The 21,633-nt window shown below is 32.3% G+C and overlaps 1 protein-coding gene and 1 non-coding gene across 2 annotated transcripts; both read left to right on the top strand.

Moving 5' to 3' along the window:
• The first annotated feature begins 12,184 nt into the window (after positions 1 to 12,184).
• On the top strand, positions 12,185 to 15,323 carry LOC131179117 (potassium transporter 5-like). The gene is made up of 6 exons (XM_058144982.1): positions 12,185 to 12,612; positions 12,692 to 12,917; positions 13,007 to 13,255; positions 13,334 to 13,645; positions 13,736 to 14,221; positions 14,315 to 15,323. The coding sequence occupies exons 1-6, from the start codon at positions 12,439 to 12,441 to the stop codon at positions 15,154 to 15,156; spliced, it is 2,289 nt and encodes a 762-aa protein (XP_058000965.1). The 5' UTR covers positions 12,185 to 12,438; the 3' UTR covers positions 15,157 to 15,323.
• Positions 15,324 to 17,684: 2,361 nt separating this feature from the next.
• Positions 17,685 to 17,815, top strand: LOC131179791 (U6atac minor spliceosomal RNA). The gene has a single exon (XR_009148677.1). It is a non-coding gene; the product is annotated as a U6atac minor spliceosomal RNA (small nuclear RNA).
• The last annotated feature ends 3,818 nt before the right edge of the window (positions 17,816 to 21,633 follow it).

Here is a 21,633-nt window from a genome sequence, read left to right as displayed (position 1 = left end):
AAAACTTAACTAGAATCAAACTAACCTTGTTTTAAGTATTGTGCTTCTCAAAGAACAAAGAAAAAGACTCAAGGAATTTATGATGGATTCGTGCCTTTAAAGAAAGGATGACATTTTAAGATAACACAGGACGAATCAAAGAAGATAAAGGAAGAAAAGGTTACCTTCCAATTCTACATTGAAGATCAAATTTGAAGGTATATATAGTATAGAAGTTAGTTTTAACTTTTAGGATTACTTGTGAAAAGAATTGAGGAGTAGAAGCCAATGACACTTATTTTTAATCCCTCAATTATTTTCTTTTGAATATCATAAATGGCCTAAAAACATTTGATTATGATATGGTGTAAAGTTTTAAAGTTTTCAAAGTTATGCAGAAAAGTTTTCCTGGTATGCTAACTGGTTTGCTACTTGTTTTAGTATGCTAACTGGTTTGCTACTTTTTCTGGTATGCTAACTGTCTCAACTCTGTACAACATTGCAGAAAAAGATAAAATAACGGCTATTTTCTTGAAATTTGAAATTATAACGTTCAAATGAGTTCTCAAACGGTCAGAAATATTCCAAAGCTATAAATACACCTATCCTTGGCCATTTTGCACTCAATGAAAGTCTCTCTACTGTTCCTAACCTTTTAAGATCATTAAAGCTTTCATTCAAAGTGCTCAAATTGCTTTTATTGCTCATCATTGGCTTACCTACTCATATCTTCTTTATAGATTCTATTGTATTGAGTGAGATTGAGTTTTAAACTCTTTTTTATCATTTATGAGAGGTCATTCAAGCACTAACTGAAGCTTGATTGTGAAAAGTGTTTGGGATAACACTTGGTAGAAGTGTGAAGCTACTTGTAAAAGCTTTAGTGAGAATATTGTAAAGGGCTTTTGTCTCTTGCCTTTAAAAGAGAAGATTACTGGAGTGAAGACTCAAAGTGAGATATTTGAGAGAGTGGATGTAGGCTTGTTGAGCCGAACCACTATAAAAATTCAGTGTTCTATTTTCTCAACCCTTACTCTTTACATTTATGCATTTTAACTTTCTGATTGAAGTGTTTTTGTTGACATGAAAATTGACACTGTTTAATGTTAACCTTGCTGCAAACTGAGAAAATTGGTTTACTGCTGAATCTACTGATATCTGATCTAATTTGCTTATTTTTTATTTACTATCAACTAATATATCTGGTGTATTACTCTGTTTGCTGTGTTGTGAACTTATTCAGATTACTGAAATTTTTATTGAATGCCAATACAGAATGTACTGATTGCTTATGACCCAACTTTAAATCAACTTATCAATTGAACTGTGTTGTACATATTTCATATTAGAAAATTAGGTTAAACCAAGCTGTAATTTTTCAACGGTTTTAAGCAAGAACAGAAATATTATTTTTAGAGTCCAATTCACCCCCCTCTTGGATATATTTTGGGACATCAATTTGGTATCAGAGCTTGTCTCTCTTGCTTGAGGATTTAACACCTTAGAGTGATCCATACACATGGCTGGTTCATCTAGAAACTCGGCTGGTATACCTGCTCCCTTAGCTAAAGGTTATTCAATCACTAGACCACCACTTTTTAGTGGCACAAATTACTCTTTTTGGAAAACTAGAATGAGAAACTTTATACAATTTGTTGATATTGATGCTTGGAGAATAATTAAAGATGTTCCTTACATTTTTATAAAACTAGTGAAGGAACTGTGCAAATTCCTAAAGCCGAAGTTGAATTTGATGATAATGATTGGAAGAAAATTTCTACAAATGCCAAAGCTATTAACATTCTTCATTGTGCTTTTAATATTAATGAGTATAATCGTATTTCAGGGTATCAAACTACAAAAGAAATATGGGACAAACTAGAAGTCACATATGAAGGAACCGATGTGGCGAGAAAGTCAAAGGCAAACCTCCTCATCCGTGATTATGAGTTATTTGAAATGAAATCTGGTGAAACTATTGCTGAAATGAGTACCAGATTTACAGATCTTGTTAACCTTCTCAAAGCACTTAGAAAGAGATTTGAGGAACAAGAACTTGTAAAGAAAATTCTGAGATCTCTTCCAAAGTCATGGAAAGCAAAGACCACTGTTATTCAATACACCAAGGATTTCAGAAAGTACACCTATGATGAGCTAATTGGTTCTCCCATTGCACATGAGATGATCTACAAGAAAGATGAGAAAGAAAGTGATCAAAAGAAAAAAAGAAAGGTATAACCTTCATATCCGAAAAGGTGGATGAGAAAAATAAAAGTGTTGCTCTCAAAGCTAGTTCAAGTGGTGATTCAAGTGCTTCAAGTGATGATGATGAAGATATGGCTATGATAGTCAAGAGATTCAAAAGAGCATTTAGAAAAAGGTGGAAGCAAATACAAGAAGTTCACAAAGAAATATGCTCCAAAGACTCCAAATCATTCAAGTGAAATAGTTTGTTATGAGTGTAACAAACCAGGCCACATTAAGCCAAAGTGTCCTACATTGAAGAAGAAAAACAAGTTTAGAAAGGATAAAAGTAAAAAGGCAATGGCGGCAACATGGAGTGATAGTGACTCTTCATCAAATGATGACACAAGTGACAAAGATGTTGCAAATACTTGTATGATGGCAATTAAAGAAAAAGGAGAAAATGAGGTAAATCTTGAACATTCTAATATTGATGAGTTAGAACTTGCATTTGTAAAGACATACGGTAAATATAGATCTTTTAAAAAGAAATGCAAAATTTTGATACATGAAAATTGTGCTTTAAGATCAGAAAATATTTCTTTGAGTATGGCTTCAAAGGAAAATGAATTTTACAAATCTCAAATGAAATTATTTAAGGAAGTTAATGATGAACTTCAAAGATCAAAAGAAGTGTGTGAACAACTTCTTGAGAAAAGTAGAATTATTGAAGTAAAAGTTGAATCTTTGACAAAAGATTTAACTAAATTTACATAAGGAAAAGAAACACTTGATATACTTCTTAGGAATCAAAGATCCACAAATGAAAAATTTGGAACTGGTTATGATGGATTTATGAAATATGGAAAATACAAACATTATTTTATTAAAGCTTCATCTTTTTCTCAACCAAATATTACATGCTTTTATTGTAATTATAAAGGTTATATGATTAATGCTTGTCCTATTAGGAAATGAACCTTTAAGGCAAAGAAAGTATGGGTGCCAAAAGGAACCCTATCTAATATTACTAACATACAAGGACCCAAAGTTGCTTGGGTACCTAAGGACAGTTAACTGATTTCAAGTCTGCCTAAGGAGTATGTTAGAAACATAACACTGGTACATAGATAGTGGCTGCTCTAGGCACATGATAGGAAATAAAGGCAAATTCTCTTCTCTTACTTTGAAAGAAGAAGGTTATGTTAAATTTGGTGATAAAAGTAAAGCTAAAATTATTGGATGTGGAACTATTGGTAAAAATCCTTGCATTGAAAATGTTGCTTTAGTACAAGGATTAAAATATAATCTTTTAAGTGTTAGTCAATTGTGTGATAATGGTTTTAAAGTAATTTTTACTTCTACACATTGTGAGATTCATGGAAACAATTACCTACTTGATTTAACAAGTCTTGAAGAAAATTGTGAACCATGCTTTATGACTTCAGATGATAGTGTATGGTTGTGGCATAGAAAATTAGGACATGCTAGCATGAGTACACCTGCTAAAGTTTCTAGAAGAAATCTTGTTAGAGGCCTTCCAAAGTTAAGATTTGAAAAAGAGTTTCAATGCAAAGCATGTGCACTTGGTAAGCATACAAAATCATCCTTTAAATCAAAAAATGTTGTAACTACATCTAGACCATTGGAGTTATTACATGTTGATCTTTTTGGTCCAATCACACCTAGAAGTCTAAGAGGCAAGGCATATACATTTGTAATTGTTGATGATATTTCAAGATTCACGTGGACTTTCTTTCTTGCTCATAAAGATGAAACCTTTGATGTGTTTGAAGCATTTTGCAAAAGAATTCAAAATGAAAAAGGCTATTGCATTACATTTTTGAGGAGTGATCATGGAAAAGAATTTGAAAATAGTTTGTTTGAAAATTTTTATTCTCAAAATGGTATTTATTATACATTTTCAGCTCCTAGAACTCCACAATAAAATGGAGTTGTTGAAAGGAAAAACAGATCTTTGCAAGAAATGGCAAGAATAATGCTGAATGAAAACAGTTTACCAAAATATTTTTGCGCAGAAGCTGTAAATACAGCCTGCTACATTCTGAACAGAGTTTTCATTAGAGCTATTTTAAAGAAAACTCCTTACGAACTTTGGAAAGGAAGAAAACCTAATATTGCATATTTTCATGTCTTTGGTTGCAAATGTTACATTTTGAATAACAAAGATAGCAATCTCAAGAAATTTGATGCTAAATCTTGCGAGAGAATATTTCTAGGTTATTCAACAAATAGCAAAGCATATAGGACTTTCAATAGAAAAACCTTGATCATGGAAGAATCAATGCATATACTTTTTGATGATACTAACACTTTCTTGCAAAGGAAAGATTCTTGTGATGATGAAATTGAGCAGATTCTAAATTCAAAGAATTCAAATAAAGACGAGCTTGATTCAAAACAATTGGTAGAGGATGATCAAAATGACAAAGAAGAAGAACTTCCTTATTCCACAAATGTTGAAATTCAAGAAGACTCCCAACCAAATGTGGAAGAATTATGAGGAACCTCAACATCAAGACATTCCACAAGAATGGAGGTACCATAGAAATCATTCCAAAGATGACATTCTTGATAGTCCATCACAAAGAATGATGACAAGAGCTCAACTTAGAATATATTTTGGTAATGTTGCTTTTGTCTCTCAATTTGAACCCAAAACATATGATGATGCTCAAAATGATGAAAATTGGCTTTTTGCTATGCAAGAGGAATTAAATCAATTTGAAAGAAATAAAGTGTGGACACTTGTTCCTAAACCTAAAAAGCATTCTATTATTGGAACTAAATGGGTATTTAGGAATAAGATGGATGAAAAATGACATGTAATTAGAAATAAAGCTAGACTAGTAGCTTAAGGATACAACCAAGAGGAGGGCAATGATTTTGATGAAACCTTTGCTCTGGTTGCTAGAATTGAAGCTATTAGAATGTTGTGTGCATTTGCATGTTTTAAAATTTTCATTCTTTATCAAATGGATGTTAAAAGTGCATTCTTAAATGGATATATTGATAAAGAAGTTTATGTGGCTCAACCTCTTGGTTTTGAAGACCCTCATTTTCCAAATCATGTTTACAAGCTTACTAAAGCTCTCTATGGTTTAAAGCAAGCTCCTAGAGCATGGTATGAGAGATTTAGTAAATTTTTGCATCAAAATGATTTTAAAAGAGGAAAAGTGGATACTACGCTTTTCATTAAGAAACTAGGAAAAGACATGCTTATTGTGCAAATCTATGTAGATGATATTATTTTTGGTGCTACTAACCATTCCCTTTGTAAGAAATTTTCCAATATGATGAAAAGTGAATTTGAAATGAGTATGATGGGTGAACTTACTTTCTTCCTTAGATTGCAAATCAAACAAATGATAGATGAAATTTTTATGAATCAGTTCAAGTACATAAGGGATATGCTAAAGAAGTTCAAAATGGAAGATATGAAAAGCATTGGAACTCCTATGAGCTCAACAGTTAAATTAGAGAAAGATGAGAAAGGTAAGGAGATAGATAATAAAATCTATAGAGGTATGATTAGTTCTTTACTGTACTTGACAGCATCCAGACCAGACATTCATTTTAATGTATGTTTATGTATAAGATTTCAATCATGTCCAAAAGAATCTCATCTTGTAAATAGTTAAAAGAATTTTTAAGTACCTCATTGGCACACACAACATTGGCTTATGGTATCCAAAATGTGAATCATTTGATCTTATTGGTTATAGTGATTCAGATTTTACTGATAGTAGATTGGACAGAAAAAGCACTTCTAGAACTTGTCAATTGCTAGGTCATGCATTAGTTTCATGGCACAGTAAAAAGCAAACTTCTGTTGCACTTTCTACAACAGAAGCTGAATATATTGCAGCTGGAAGTTGTGTTGCACAAATTTTATGGATGAAACAACAGCTTGAAGATTTTGAAATTAAATTTAATCACATTTTCATAAGATGTGACAACACTAGTGCTATAAACTTGTCAAAAAATCCTGTCCAACACTCTAGAAGCTAGCATATTGAAATTAGACATCATTTTTATTAGGGATCATGTTCAAAATAGTGATATTCAAATTGAATTTATCCCTTCTGAAAAAGAGCTTGCTGACATTTTTACAAAGCCACTTAATGAGGAAACTTTTTGCAAAATAAGAAGAGAACTTGGTATGACAGATGCTTTTGCTTAACTTTTGATGCATACTCATGTTTCTATATGAAAATGAAGTGATATATGTTGATTTGTGGTGTTAAAAATGTGTTCTGATATTGCTGGTGCAATTTGAAAATTTTTGGGTCTGATCTGATGTGAACAGTATTTTGCAGAATTTGATTGCAGTGGCATACTAATCTGTTTGCTAATTTGCTTGTTTGCTAAGTGCTCACAAAGAAGTATTTGCTGTTGGAGGGTTTAATAAAAGAGATTTTGAGGCTAAAGTGTTTAAAGGAGAAGTGAAAGATAAGACTAGCATTACCCATGCTCACCAACACATCAAAATCCTTCATAGCTTTATCATCTATGTGTTGAATCCTAGAACTGGTAGTCCAAACTATTTAAGCACACTTGATCTCTGCATAATTTGGCACATTGTGAATGAAATTGAGTTTAATCTTGCCTACTTTATGCTGAAGCAAATTATGAAGTGGAAACCACCCTACAAACTTCCCCATACCCATCTTTTTAATGGCCTATTTAGAGACTTTGGGATACCCCTAGAAACTGAGAAAATTAGAACAAAAATGATCCCAATTACAAGTCTGCAGAAAGATGATGATGACATAAAACTAAGGTTTGAACAAGGTGTTAGTTCTAAGGATACTGCAAGTGGTGCTTTTAATGTTGAAAAAATTCTGGAAGAAGTGAATAATTTAAGACAATTTGTTGAGATTGAATTTGGAGAAATACAGAAATTTAGATCTTTTCAAACTGTTCTTATGAATGCACTTGATTCTAAGATTGATGGAACTTTGATGTTGATGTATAAAATTGTGGAAGAACTATTCAAAATCAAAGTTTATTTGGGTATTTCAAGCACTGAAGCTGGAGAAACCAATAAGGTTGCTACTACTGGTTCTGTTCCACAAACAGAAAAAGAAGAGGAAGAAAAGGAAGAAGAGGAAGAAGAAGAAGAATAAACTGAAAAAGAAGAAGAAGAAAAGGAAACAGGACAAGAAGAAGAGGAAGAGGAAGAGGAAGAAGAGGAAGAAGAAGAAGAATAAACTGAAAAAGAAGAAGAAGAAAAGGAAACAGGACAAGAAGAAGAGGAAGAGGAAGAGGAAGAGGAAGAAGAGGAAGAAGAGGAAGAAGAAGAAACTGAAAAAGAGGAAGAAGATTCCGATGATGGAAATGGAAAAGGAGGCAGCAAAAAGGAAATGGAAAGGACATGAGTGACTCTGATTCTGAGCCAGCTGCACCTGCAAAAGGAAAGACAAAAACAGCTAAAGAGGAACAAAGAAGCAAGCAGAAAGAAGAAACTGGTAAACCAGCTGGCAAAAAGGCTAAAACTGGCAAAAAGCCTACTGCAAAATCCGATTCTAATGTTGCATCTAAGTTAGTTGCTAGCCCTATTGTTCCCTTAACACCTGGAACTGTAATGGCTGCTGAAATCCTTCAAACCTTGAGTGATAAACCTGTCAAGCCAAAAAGGGTGAAGATGGCTGCTCCAAGACAAATCAAAAGAAGTTCTAGGCTGAAAGGATAAATCCCCATCTTGGATGTTTATTGATTTTAATTTTGTCTGACAGTTTGTCTCTTAGTTTGCTGCTTCGTTTGCTATTTTTAGTTTTCTGGACTTTAATTAGTTTGCTATATTATCTACTGTTTTGACTATTTTGTTCACTGCACTTAAACTGAATTTTGGTTTATACACATGTGCATGCTTTCTCCCATGTTCTTTTGATGCTGACAAAAAGGGGGAGAAATGAATGAGTGATCTTGTTCAAAATGATCTTGTTCAAAATGCTTGTGATTAATATATTGTTGATATTGCTTATGAAAATATATTATGCATATTTAGTTAGTTATTTTAGTCACACTTGCCTAAAACTCCTTGTGACAGAAAATTCTTGTGAATATTTTATTGAAATTATTAAGGGGAAGTTATTTATTAATATGTGTTGATATAGGCACATACATAGGGGGAGTTATTCACACATATACATTCTTACACATACTCACACTTTAATCTTACATGGTGATTCAATTGAGTTTTGTCATCATCAAAAAGGGAGAGATTGTTGACCCCATAAGCTCAAAGGAGCATAGATTTTGATGATACCAAAACTCAACTAGAATCAAACTAACCTTATTTTAAGTATTGTGCTTCTCAAAGAACAAAGAAAAAGACCCAAGGAATTCATGATGGATTCGTGCCTTTAAAGAAAGGATGACATTTTAAGATAACACATGACGAATCAAAGAAGATAAAGGAAGAAAATGTTACTTTACAAAGCTGCATTGAAGATCAAATTTGAAGGTACATGTAGTATAGAAGTTAGTTTTAACTTTTAGGATTACTTGTGAAAAGAATTGAGGAGTAGAAGCCAATGACACTTATTTTTAATCCCTCAATTATTTTCTTCTGAATATCATAAATGGCCTAAAAGCATTTGATTATGATATGGTGTAAAGTTTTAAAGTTTTCAAAGTTATGCAGAAAAGTTTTCCTGGTATGCTAACTGGTTTTCTACTTGTTTTAGTATGCTAACTGGTTTGCTATTTTTTCTGGTATGCTAACTATCTCAACTCTGCACAACATCGCAGAAAAGACAAAATAACGGTTATTTTCTTGAAATTTGAAATTGTAACATTCAAATGAGTTCTTAAATGGTCAGAAACGTTCCAAAACTATAAATACACCTATCCTTAGCCATTTTGCACTCAATGAAAGTCTCTCTACTATTCCTAACCTTTTAAGATCATTAAAGCTTTCATTCAAAGTGCTCAATTTGCTTTCATTGCTCATCATTGGCTTACCTACTCATCTCTTCTTTATAGATTCTGTTGTATTGAGTGAGATTGGGTTTTAAACACTTTCTTATCATTTATGAGAGGTCATTCAAGCACCTATTGAAGCTTAATTGTGAAAAGTGTTTGGGATAACACTTGGTAGAAGTGTGAAGCTACTTGTAAAAGCTTTGGTGAGAAGATTTGTAAAGAGCTTTTGTCTCTTGCCTTTAAAAGAGAAGATTAGTGGAGTGAAGACTCAAAGTGGGATCTTTGAGAGAGTGGATGTAGACTAGTTGAGCTGAACCACTATAAAAATTCAGTGTTCTATTTTCTCAACCCTTGCTCTTTACATTTATGCATTTTAACTTTCTGATTGAAGTGTTTTTGCTGATATGAAAATTGACAATGTTTAATGTTAACCTTGCTGCAAACTGAGAAAATTGGTTTACTGCTGAATCTATTGATATCTAATCTAATTTGCTTATTGTTTTATTTGCTGTCAACTAATATATCTAGTGTCTTTGCTCTCATTTCTTGTGTTGTGAACTTATTCATTCATCAAATTTTCTTGAATGCCAATACATTACATTAGATCGATTATCTTGATTGCTTATGACCCAACTTTGAATCAACTTATCAATTGAGCTGTATTGTACATATTTCACATTAGAAAATTAGTTTAAACCAAGCTACAATTTTTCAAAGGTTTTGAGTAAGAATCGAAAAATTATTTTTAGAGTCCAATTCACCCCCTCTTGGACATATTTTGGGACATCAGATGTTTATTTTAGTAGGTATGGCATCTCTGGGGTCTCTTTCTCTATCTTGCTACTGGTTAGCCTCTTGTCCTTGATAGCTGATGCTGAAGAGCTCTACCATACCGCTCATAGCGTGATTGAGATTAGTCCCAGTTGAGGTAAAAGAGGTGGCTGATGTCATCGTCGATGTTGGAAATCTAGTCTGTAGCCTCGCCTGAGCATCGGTTTGCCTTTTATCTATTGGTGCGAGGATTTCTCTAGTTTGGGTTCAATGAATCCCATCATTAAATTGTCTGCTACACTTGCAAAGAAGGTAATGTCTATCTACTACGCTTGTGAAGATGGTAACGGCTAGGGCTCCAAAACTTTGCGAAGAAGATGAGACCCGCCTTGTTTCTCATAGGTTGATTATTTTGAATTTTGGGGCTCCATTTTTAATCGATGGGTAGAGTTTTCTTTAACTTCTCGGGTCTCTTTGTGATGAGCCTGACTGAGCTTTAATCAGCTTTACATGTATTGGCCTTTATTATTTTATCGATTAACGAAATCTAGCCTAACTTAAAAAAAAAAAAAAAACTTGGAAAGAATATAAATTTTTAAAAAGATTTTAATTAAATAAAAAAAAAAGACTTTGTAGGCTATACAAAAAAATTTGCACATTTTTTCTTAATAAATTAATCATTATCCGAAACAATTATAATTTTTTTATTTAAATTAACACTATCAACTATTATTAAATAACTTAGTAAAATATAAACCATAAGCCAACCACAACTAAATCAGAGTTCAAGTAAATAACCTTGTAAACACAAAGACTCAATAGAGCATCCAAGTAAACCCTCCTGTAATTGAATGGCTATTCAAGGACTTGCTTCACAGAAGTGGAGATCAGATTTCAAAAAATCTTGGAATCAAAGTAATTCACCTTGAACTCGACCCAACCCATCACTGCCTATAACACTTTCCTTGCCACCATGTAAGCAATTGCTCGCACTAGTGACACCTTCCTTGTCAAGAACAAACCAAATGTCACAGCTAAATATTCTGGCTTTGAAGTTGCAATTTGATGACCCATTGGAGGCAACTCAATTGCATGGTGGATGGTAGTGCTTGGGGATTGATATTCATGGGGTTGGCTCTGTTTACAGATGAGGCTCGTGAGGTTTTGGCTGTTTGGAGACTGATCTGGACGAAGAGAGGAGAGATTAGGGACAATAAGGTCTGTGAGCAGTTATAGTGGTGCGCGAGTCTAGACGGAGACTCTAGTGTTTGTCGCGAAGTGAGGCTTGCAAGATGGGACTGTCGTAGAGGTGAGTTATTGAGATGGGTTTGTCGTGGGTCTATCGCAAGATGGGTTTATCGTTTTTTGGAAGTGAGGTCTGAGGAGAGAATGGTGTGATGGTACTACGCAGGTGGAGAAAAACCATGTGTAGGTGAGTGATGGTATGAAAGAGTGAGCTGGGTCTAGTGGGTTCTATGGATTGGGTTTCTGGAACGGCAACGCGGAATGAAAAAGAGAGATGAGAGGGAGAAGTTAGGGATGAGGATATTTTTGGTATTAAAATCTATTCTCTCACCGTTGGCCTTTTTTTCCTCATCGACTTGACTGATTTCATGGATGAAAGAACCTTTTTATGGGATGAACTATTAGATTAATCATTATTTTTATTTATCATTATTTAATTTAAAATTTTATTTATTACAATGTAAATAATTTATTAATTATTGTAATAATTATAATCTTTGTGTTGAGCTACAAATAACACTATAATTGTATGGATAATGGGTTTAATTCAATATATTTTTCCAGTTGATTTATATTATTAAAGCTAAACGATAAATCAATAATTTTTAGTATCAATACTATAAAATTTAAATTTAAATTTTAATTAGAGTTAAATAAAGACTAAAAACGAAAGTTATATGTTAAAAAAAATATTTTACAGAAACCTTTTTCATGAGAAAAATATTTTTTATAAATAAATTATTTTTTTTATAGAACAAAAAAAAACAACACAATGAAAGGATTTTAAATATTTTGTTTTGAGGTTTTAGATTTAAATTTTTTTATTTACACTAAAAGAAAATTTTTATTAATTAATTAATTAATTAAAATGATCGAGTCACTTTAATTTAATTATAAATTAAGACTGATTTAAAATGTGATTTATTATTAATTCATTGATCCGACTAATCCATTGAATCTGAATTTAATAATTGTGATTTGCATGATATATATATATATATATATATATATATATATATATATATATATATATATATATATATATATATTTTTTTTTTTTTTTTTTTTTAATTTTCAGTATGTAATTCTTATGGTAATTCGTCTGTACTGTCGGCTCTGTCCAAATCCAACGGATAAGCAGCGACCGCGTATAACAATTTAATTAAGGTAACAATTTTACTACTTAATTACCAAGAATCCAACTAGCAATTACAAAGCGCACACTGTAGGAAACAACCAAGAAATTACACTAAGAACCCGACTTTCTATATTACTCACATCAACTATGTCTGAATCCATTCTGTGTCTATGCACCATTTCCATAGAGGCAAGAGGAGTATTCTAATGGCGGAGTTAGGAGAAGAAAGGCCATCACCAGAAGAGCAACAAGTGCAAGAACAATATGAACATGGAACAAGCCTATCTAAACAAAGATTATTCGATTTGGAGGCAGATGAAGGTAGCGCTAATGCTGTTCGGCAGGTATATAATAAAATTTCTTGTTTGGGTTTGATTTATGATTAGGATTGAATTAATGGGACTTTTTTTGTTGGCTTTGCAGAAGGCAGATTGGGGAACAATCTGGAAGCTTGCGTTTCAATGCATTGGTGTTGTTTATGGTGATTTAGGTACATCTCCATTGTACGTTTTACCTGGAATTTTTCCTGATGGGATCAAGAACGAGGAGGATATCCTTGGTGTGCTTTCTTTGATTATTTACTCGATTATTATCATCACCTTGATTAAGTATGTATTCATCGTTTTGGCTGCAAATGATAATGGGGATGGTAAGCCCAAGCTTCTATTAATTAACAATTTCTTGGGTAGGAAAGCCATAGAATAAAAAAAATGGTTTCTAAGTCCTCATCCATTGCAGGAGGAACCTTTGCACTTTATTCTCTTATATGTCGCCATGCCAAGGTCAATTTGATACCAAACCAGCAGGCTGAAGATAGAGAAGTGTCTACTTATAAGTTGGATTTACCAAAACGCAGTACGAGGATGGCTTCGGCTCTCAAATATTCACTTGAGAGTAGCCTTATAATCAAGTATTCTCTGTTGTTCACAACCATGATTGGAGTGTCCATGGTCCTTGGAGATGGCATTCTGACACCCTGCATATCTGGTAACTAAATCTTTTTAAAAAATCCTCACCCTTTTTTGAAAATAATAAAAATTTGTATGCTTCAATTTCTTGGTGCAGTATTATCTGCTGTTGGAGGTATTAGGGAGGCTGCTCCTAGCCTTTCACAAGATGCAATCATGTGGATTTCAGTGGTGATTTTGATTCTATTGTTCCAAGTACAGAGGTTTGGAACTGATAAAGTTGGCTATACTTTTGCTCCAATTCTAGTGATATGGTTTGCTTTTATTGCATTTATTGGGCTTTTCAACTTCATCAAGTATGACCCTGGTGTAATCAAGGCTGTCAATCCATGGTACATTGTCAAATATTTCCAGAGGAATAAGAAAAAAGCTTGGATTTCTATTGGAGGTGTCATTTTATGCCTCACAGGTACAGATCCTTATATATAGTGGTCTCATGGACTTTGGACTGATGATGAGATAATAATTTACATTTCCTTTTTCACTTGAACAAAATTAGGGTCTGAAGCTTTGTTTGCTGATTTGGGCCACTTCAATATTCGCTCAATTCAATTAAGCAGTTGTGCTCTTCTCGTTCCCTCTGTCTTGTTAGCCTATATTGGCCAATGTTCCTATCTCCGTAAAAATACCGAAGATGTCACTGATGTCTTCTATAAATCAATCCCGAGTAAGTATGTTGTTACTAGACATGACTTTTATCAGTGCTTATTCCGAGTTTTTATTGATGCAGAACCAATGTATTGGCCGCAGTTTGTTGTGGCAGTATTGGCCGCCATCATTGCTAGTCAGTCATTAATCTCTGCATCTTTCTCTATCGTCCAACAATCTGCAGCACTCCGGTGTTTCCCCCGAATCAAGGTCGTGCATACATCTGCAGAACATGAAGGACAAGTTTATGTGCCTGAGATCAACACTCTTTTGATGTTGGCCTGTGTAGGTGTCACCCTTGGCTTCAAAAACACTTTGACAATTGGCAATGCATATGGTAAGGACTTGATTACGTTATGATAATTTTAGCATAAGCTTCCTTCTAAACTCTGCATTGATCAATCAATCACTTTTTTCTGCTTTCTTGCAGGAATTGCTGTAACATTTGTTTTCGTGATTACATCTTCGTTTCTTGTTCTTGTTATGGTTATGATATGGAAAACAAATATCATCCTCATAATCATCTATGTCCTAACCATAGGTCTCATTGAAGTGTTATTTTTGAGCTCTACATTGTACAAGTTCACTGATGGAGGGTACCTTCCTTTACTATTTGCCTTGATTGTGGTCTCCATTATGTTCATATGGAACTATGGCTACAGGAAGAAGTATATGTACGAGCTCGAAAATAAAATTGCAATGAAATCACTTACTGATATAGTTTCTGATGAGAGGATCCATCGAGTAGAAGGTCTTGGTTTATTCTATACACATCTTGTTCACGGCATACCTCCCATATTTGCTCATTATGTGTCGCATGTCCAAGCCTTGCATAAAGTTCTTGTCTTTATCTCAATCAAGTCGCTGCCCATCAGTAAGGTTCCAGCTGAGGAACGGTTCTTGTTCGGACGAGTAAAGCCTGGAGAGTTGATTTTCAGATGTATAGTAAGATATGGATACAAGGATTCGAGAAAGGATCAGAAGACATTTGAGGAGTTGCTAGCAAATCAGTTGAAGGACTTCATAGGGGAAGATAGCGGGGCAGAAGACAGGCAAAGGGAATTGGCATTGGTAGATAATGCTTTGAGAGATGGTTTTGTTTATTTGATGGGTGAGTGTGAGGTGATGGCTGCAAATGGGTCTACCTGGGTTAAAAAATTGACCGTGGACTACCTCTACAATTGGTTAATTAGATTTGTGAGGCAGCCAGATGAAGTTTTCTTGATTCCTCGCAAGCAATTACTCAAAGTGGGAATGACTTATGATGTTTAGAGATCTAGCTAGCCTCACCAGCTCAATTAGTAATAATCTTGATGTTCAAGGAGTATTTTCATCAGCAGGGTTTGGTAGTTATAACTGGACAGGTGTACGGAGTATCTTTGTCCCCTTGTTAACTTTCTTCTATATTAAAAATACTTATCTTTGCTTATGAAAAATAATCTTGGAGTAGTTTTCAATATAATTAAGCTCTGATTGATAAAAAAATGAATCACATCGTTACTAACTAAATTAACACTAGCAGACAACTGTATTTAGTCATCAGGAAAATGTCATCAGGTTTTATTTCACTAACATATATTCACCTTAAAAATAAAAGGATTTACCTAATCCATCATGACTCAAGAATTCTACCATGGATATAGTGTTTTAGATCTACATGGACCAATTGGTAATTCTGCTAATAATTCCTGAAACACAAGTGACTATAGCTCTACCCTTCACATCCTTCTCAAAAGGGATTTAAAATAATAAAGCAAATTTTATTTATAGCATATGAAAACAGGAAGAAAAAAATTTCTTTTTTATCTGTTGATTTGATTTTTCTTCAGCTTTCATTTTCTAGTAAAAATTTCAACCCCGCAAACTTTTCCTTTTTTAACCATTTCCATTTACGAGATCCGCGTAGAATTCTGCTGTACTATCAACGCGGTTAGAAGCCGATGACAACTCAAATTAAGGTAAACATTCAAATGCTAACCAAGAATTCAATTACAGAACTGATCCTATTCCAACCAACCAAGAAACTGCACAAGTACCTAGTAATATTTGAACACAATTTGTATATCAGATCAAGTAGAATAAGCCCAACTTCTATATATATATATATATATATATATATATATATATATATATATATATATATATATATATATATATATATATATATATACCGTTTAACTAAATATTTAAATATTAATTAAACATTTTGTAAATAAATTTAATTTATTTTATTGATGTAAGTTATTATTATTTTACTAATTAAACAATTTTAAGTTTAAATACATTTCAATATATAAATTAAATATAATAATAAGAAATTTAATAGGTATAAAAATAAATTATTAAAAAGTTAAAATAGTATATTTTTTTTACTAAATGGTCTTTTTGATCATTTTAGTAATAATAGCATTTTAAATAATAATTTTTACCAAAAACATAATAAATAACTTGCTTACTTAGCAGAAAATTTTTAATTTTGTTACCAAATATATAAGCTATTTTTTAAAAATAATAGTTTTATGAAAAATAAATTTAAAACAGCAACAACAGAATGCAATAATAATGCCAAATAGTTCTGTATATATTCATCAAAGTATTATACAGGAGAATTGAGAAATAGTTAAAAAAAACTTTAAGTCTACAAGACTCTTTTTAATTCTTTAATTACATAATTTTAATTTATTATAAAATTATTATTATAATTAGTTTTTATACATATGTGCATATTAATATTAATATCAATATTAATTTTATTTAAATTTAATCATGCATAATTTCTCTATAGGTCTACAGTGAATTGGGGCGTATGATTCTCGAAGGGGAGGAATGGTTACGAGGAAGAATGCCAAATAGTCTCATGCAAACTTTTAGTTTCCATATATTTAAAAAAATATTTGATTGTTGTTATAAAAAAAATATAATAATATTAATGAGTTTAACAATTACATTATCCCATAAAAAATAACAAGAAAAGAAACATTTATGGCAATAAATATGATTTTTTTTTATGAATAAAATTCCTTTTTTATTGTTTTCACAAAAACTTTTACTTCATTTCTTGTAATGTATGTTTTCTCATTATTGTATTTTTCTTGCATTTTGAAAATTTGTAAATACTTAATTTACTATGATTAATTTGTTAAATTATTTACATAATTTTTCAATAATTTCTTAAGCAATAAACAATAATTAATTTAATAATTGTGAAATGTATTAATTCTTAATTATTTAAACTACTCTACAGATTAGTCACGTTCTAATTATTTTAAATTAATATTTTATTTTTTAATACTAAATATATCTAATTAATCACAAAATATTATTTTATTAAGAAATTTAAAATAATTTTATTTAATTAAATAAAACGAAAATATTCCACCACATCGCTTGATCTATCATCTAAGTGTGTGCATATATATTATCATATTTTATATATCAATTTTATTATGGGAGTTTCAGGCTACAACTAAAATAAGGGAGGGACTAAACCTTCAAAGGTGAGATGAAATGATAGAAATTTTTAATTAGTGATTTTAAATTTAATTCTTAAGTATGAAACTCTTTTAAAATTTAAGAGAAAATGCTTTGTTCTCCTTTATGGGCCTATCTCACGCGAATCTAAATAAATCGAATCAATAAACTTCAAATATCGGGTAATTTCTAAAAAAAAATGACTAAAATACTCGTAGATATTATTCATTTATAAATTAAGTAAAATAAATATGACAACCTAGCTTAAAATTGCTGCCATATTTATGTCATGTCCTTTCTTATATATATATATATATATTATTCTTTTTGTGTTCGTAGAAAGAGGAGATGTTTGGCATCTCCTTTGACAAGGATCGGCACAGCCTGCTTGTTTACCTGTTACCAACACAACTGGTTAAAGGTGCCCACCTCTTAGGTGGATCTCTAACCCAAAATTTTAGACTCTCTCTCTAATAGGGGACTCTCTCTCTCTTGCTACTGGTTAGCCTCTTGTCCTTGATAGCTGATGCTGAAGAGCTCTACCATACCGCTCATAGCGTGACTGAGATTAGTCCCAGTTGAGGTACAAGAGATGGCTGATGCCATCGTCGATGTTGGAGATCTAGTCTATAGCCTCGCCTGAGCGTCGGTTTGCCTTTTATCTGTCGGTGCAAGGATTTCTCTAGTTTGGGTTCTATGGATCCCATCATTAAATTGTCTGCTATACTTGCAAAGAAGGTAATGTCTATCTACTATGCTTGTGAAGATGGTAACGTCTAGGGCTCCAAAACTTTGCAAAGAAGATGAGACCTGACTTGTTTCTCATAGGTCGATTATTTTGAATTTTGGGGCTCCACTTTTAAGCGATGGGTAGAGTTTTCTTTTACTTCTTGGGTCTCTTTGTGATGAGCCTGACTGAGCTTTAATCAACTTTACATGTATTGGCCTTTATTATTTTATCAATTAATGAAATCTAGCCTAACTTAAAAAAAAAAAAAACTTGAAAAGAATATAAATTTTTAAAAAGATTTTAATTAAATTTAAAAAAAAAAAGACTTTGTAGGCTGTGAAAAAAAATTTGCACATTTGTTCTTAATAAATTAATCATTATCCAAAACAATTATAATTTTTTTATTTAAATTAACACTATCAACTATTATTAAATAACTTAGTAAAATATAAACCATAAGCCAACCACAACTAAATCAGAGTTCAAGTAAATAACCTTGTAAACACAAAGACTCAACAGAGCATCCAAGTAAACCCTCCTGTGATTGAATGGCTATTCAAGGACTTGCCTCACAGAAGTGGAGATCAGATTTCGAAAAATCTTGGAATCAAAGTAATTCACCTTGAACTCGACCCACCCTATCACTGCCTATAACATTTTCCTTGCCACCATGTAAGCAATTGCTCGCACCAGTGACACCTTCCTTGCCAAGAACAAACTAAATGTCACAGCTAAATATTCTGGCTTTGAAGTTGCAATTTGATGACCCATTGGAGGCAACTCAATTGCATGGTGGATGGTAGTGCTTGGGGATTGATATTCCTGGGGTTGGCTCTGTTTACAGATGAGGCTCGTTAGGTTTTGGCTGTTTGGAGACTGATCTGGACGAAGAGAGGAGAGATTAGGGACAACAAGTTCTGTGAGCAGTTATAGTGGTGCGCGAGTAGACGGAGACTCTGGTGTTTGTCGCGAAGTGAGGGCTTGCAAGATGGGTCTGTCGTAGAGGTGAGTTATTGTAGGAGGGGGGCGTGAGGCAAAATATCATCTATTGGAATTATATAAAATGCACCGGCTAATGCTTAGGAAAGTTGGTGGAGTCACAATGGTCTCACTTAAGTACCACCTCCTTAGACAGCATTTCCTAGACATGCACTTCATACAATCCAAATAGAATCAAACCACTGGTAAGTACCATCTTCTCTCATAACACTACCACAGTACTAAGGATTTATGCCACAAAGGCATAGATAGATAGGAGTCGCCACCCGGGTAATAACCGGGACATATTCAGTGTTTCTTCTGAGGGTCATGGATGGCAACTTACTCCTTGCAGAGTTTCTACAACCGTCATTACCATAGCCCAATGTCTAGGTTCGGGATAGTGGGTACGTAAGGGGAAGGTGTTAGGCACTCCTTACGCCTGGTCTAACCTCATTGATTCGAGTGCCAGTCCTCTACTAATGTTTCTAGAAGTCTTGTTTATTATTTCTTTATTAAACTTTATTCTAAAAAATGCAATTCTAATCCTACACACATAAGTAATTCACAAAAGGGTTGTTGTTTACACACAATTTTCATGCACAAGTAATTCCTATCTATGGGGTTTCTAATTATTTAAATGATATTTACCAAATGACTAAAATTAATTTATTATTGAGAATTTAATTTACAAATAAATTCAATTTCAAATAATCCTACGTTTCTATTTAACCTAATTAATTAATTTTCACCAAGTTACCCTAAGGATAATTGAACTAAGTTAATTATGTATATGTATAATTTATTCTAATATCACATAAGGCCCAAACAATCACAACCTAATAAAGATTTCTAACATGTAAATTTATTTTACAATTACCAAGTATTAAATTGAACTTATTTATATGCCAATGTTAGTTTAATTTACAAACAAGATTAATTTTAATTTACAAAGTATTTATTTAAATTAATTACATGGAAAAGTCAGTTAAATTAAAAACACAGTTAATTTTAATTTACCAAATAAAAGTTCTATTATTACTACAAATTCATGCCAATAATTATTCGAGAAGTTTAGAGCTATTTACCTGTTGGTAAATGCAGTTGCCATTGGGACAAGCTACTCTTCAAAAAAGGTCTTCTCTTCTAGTATGGCAATGATATCCCTGGCTTAATCCCGTTTAGCTCCATATAAGCTCCACGCAAATGCCCTCTTTGGTACTTACCTTAGAGCTACTTACCAATTTTGTTTGTAATAAAAAAATAAAGAAACTAAAGAAAATAAAAGAAATAAAGAAAATATTAACAACAATTTACATTGGATCCTAACTCTAGTCTCCTAAAGGGTTAAGATTCCTAATTAGTTATAACTACCTAATGGTCTAAGTCTTCTAACATGATTCAAATACTTTATAACACTTCTTGAATTAAAAGAACACAGAAAAATAGATCAAATATCAATTAAAACCCAAGAAAATATAAGAACATGCATAAATATACAATTTCTAAATTCTAGCAGATTAACGGTAGCAAGAAATCCAATTTTTTAAAAATAGTTATACATGCCTAAAAATCATAAAAAAAATTATAGAAGACAGCCTACATATCATACAAGATCATAAAATTTATAAATCAAATAAAACCCTAGCCGAATGGTCTACATAAATCGTAACTTTTTTAAGTGACAAAATCATACTACTTTTTTGTAAAATTCATAACTCATTAACCACAATTGATATGAATGCAAAACCAATTGGAAAAGATTCATAAGATTCTGAAGTTAATTTTAGACACTAGATTTACAAAAAAATATTAAGGAACAAGGGAGATATGGGCTCTACAAGTCGGATATCCTGCAAATCAGATTTTACAGGAATTCTAACTTCAAACAACCATAACTTACAAAGTATTAAAGCTTTTTTAGTGATTCTTGAGCCTAAAATTAATGGAATTTCGTGAAGAATATGAATATAATTTTTACAAATTTTTTACAGGTTCAGAAAATAAATAAAAATAATAAAAATATGAGAGACAGAAACTAAACATGTGCAGAGTTGTGTATCCCCTCAAATTAAACATGATTACATGATCTATATGAACATATAAAATAAATTGAACACAAAGAGCATAGAATTAAAATATTGTGTGGCATAGATCTTAAAAAAAAAACAATAAAAACTGACATTCCAGAAATCTTGTATGAAAATCTTCTTGAAGAATAGAAAAAATAAGGAAGAACTCAAAGAGTCTTGAATATCTCTAAATTTCTTATAGCTCTGAATTTTCTCTTCCTCTTTCCTCCCATCTCCCTTTCTTCCCTTCTCTAGTAGGGTATTTATAGGGTTTTGGGAGAGAGGTGCGATAGGGTTTGGAGTCTTAGGGTGATAAAGTTTAGATGACTTAAACAACTATGATTGCAGAATTCGAATAAGACTGAGATATGGGTGAGGTATTTCAACCAATAGGAAGACAGGAAAAAATGGAAGGCACCAATAGGGAGTGAGGAAGAGGTGTGGTAGGGTTTGGAGTCCTAGTGTGATAAAGTTCAGATAACTTAAATAACTAGGATT

Source organism: Hevea brasiliensis, chromosome 4 (genome assembly GCF_030052815.1).
Source record: "Hevea brasiliensis isolate MT/VB/25A 57/8 chromosome 4, ASM3005281v1, whole genome shotgun sequence".
Lineage (NCBI taxonomy): Eukaryota > Viridiplantae > Streptophyta > Magnoliopsida > Malpighiales > Euphorbiaceae > Hevea > Hevea brasiliensis.
This window is presented reverse-complemented; position numbering and strand designations above follow the sequence as displayed.

Bases quoted from the DNA above. Each gene is read 5' to 3' on its own strand.
- LOC131179117 (XM_058144982.1), top strand. From the start codon at position 12,439: ATGCACCATTTCCATAGAGGCAAGAGGAGTATTCTAATGGCGGAGTTA. The intron at 13,256-13,333 runs GTAACTAAATCT...TTCTTGGTGCAG, and splicing joins TCTGACACCCTGCATATCTG to TATTATCTGCTGTTGGAGGT. The intron at 13,646-13,735 runs GTACAGATCCTT...GAACAAAATTAG, and splicing joins TGTCATTTTATGCCTCACAG to GGTCTGAAGCTTTGTTTGCT.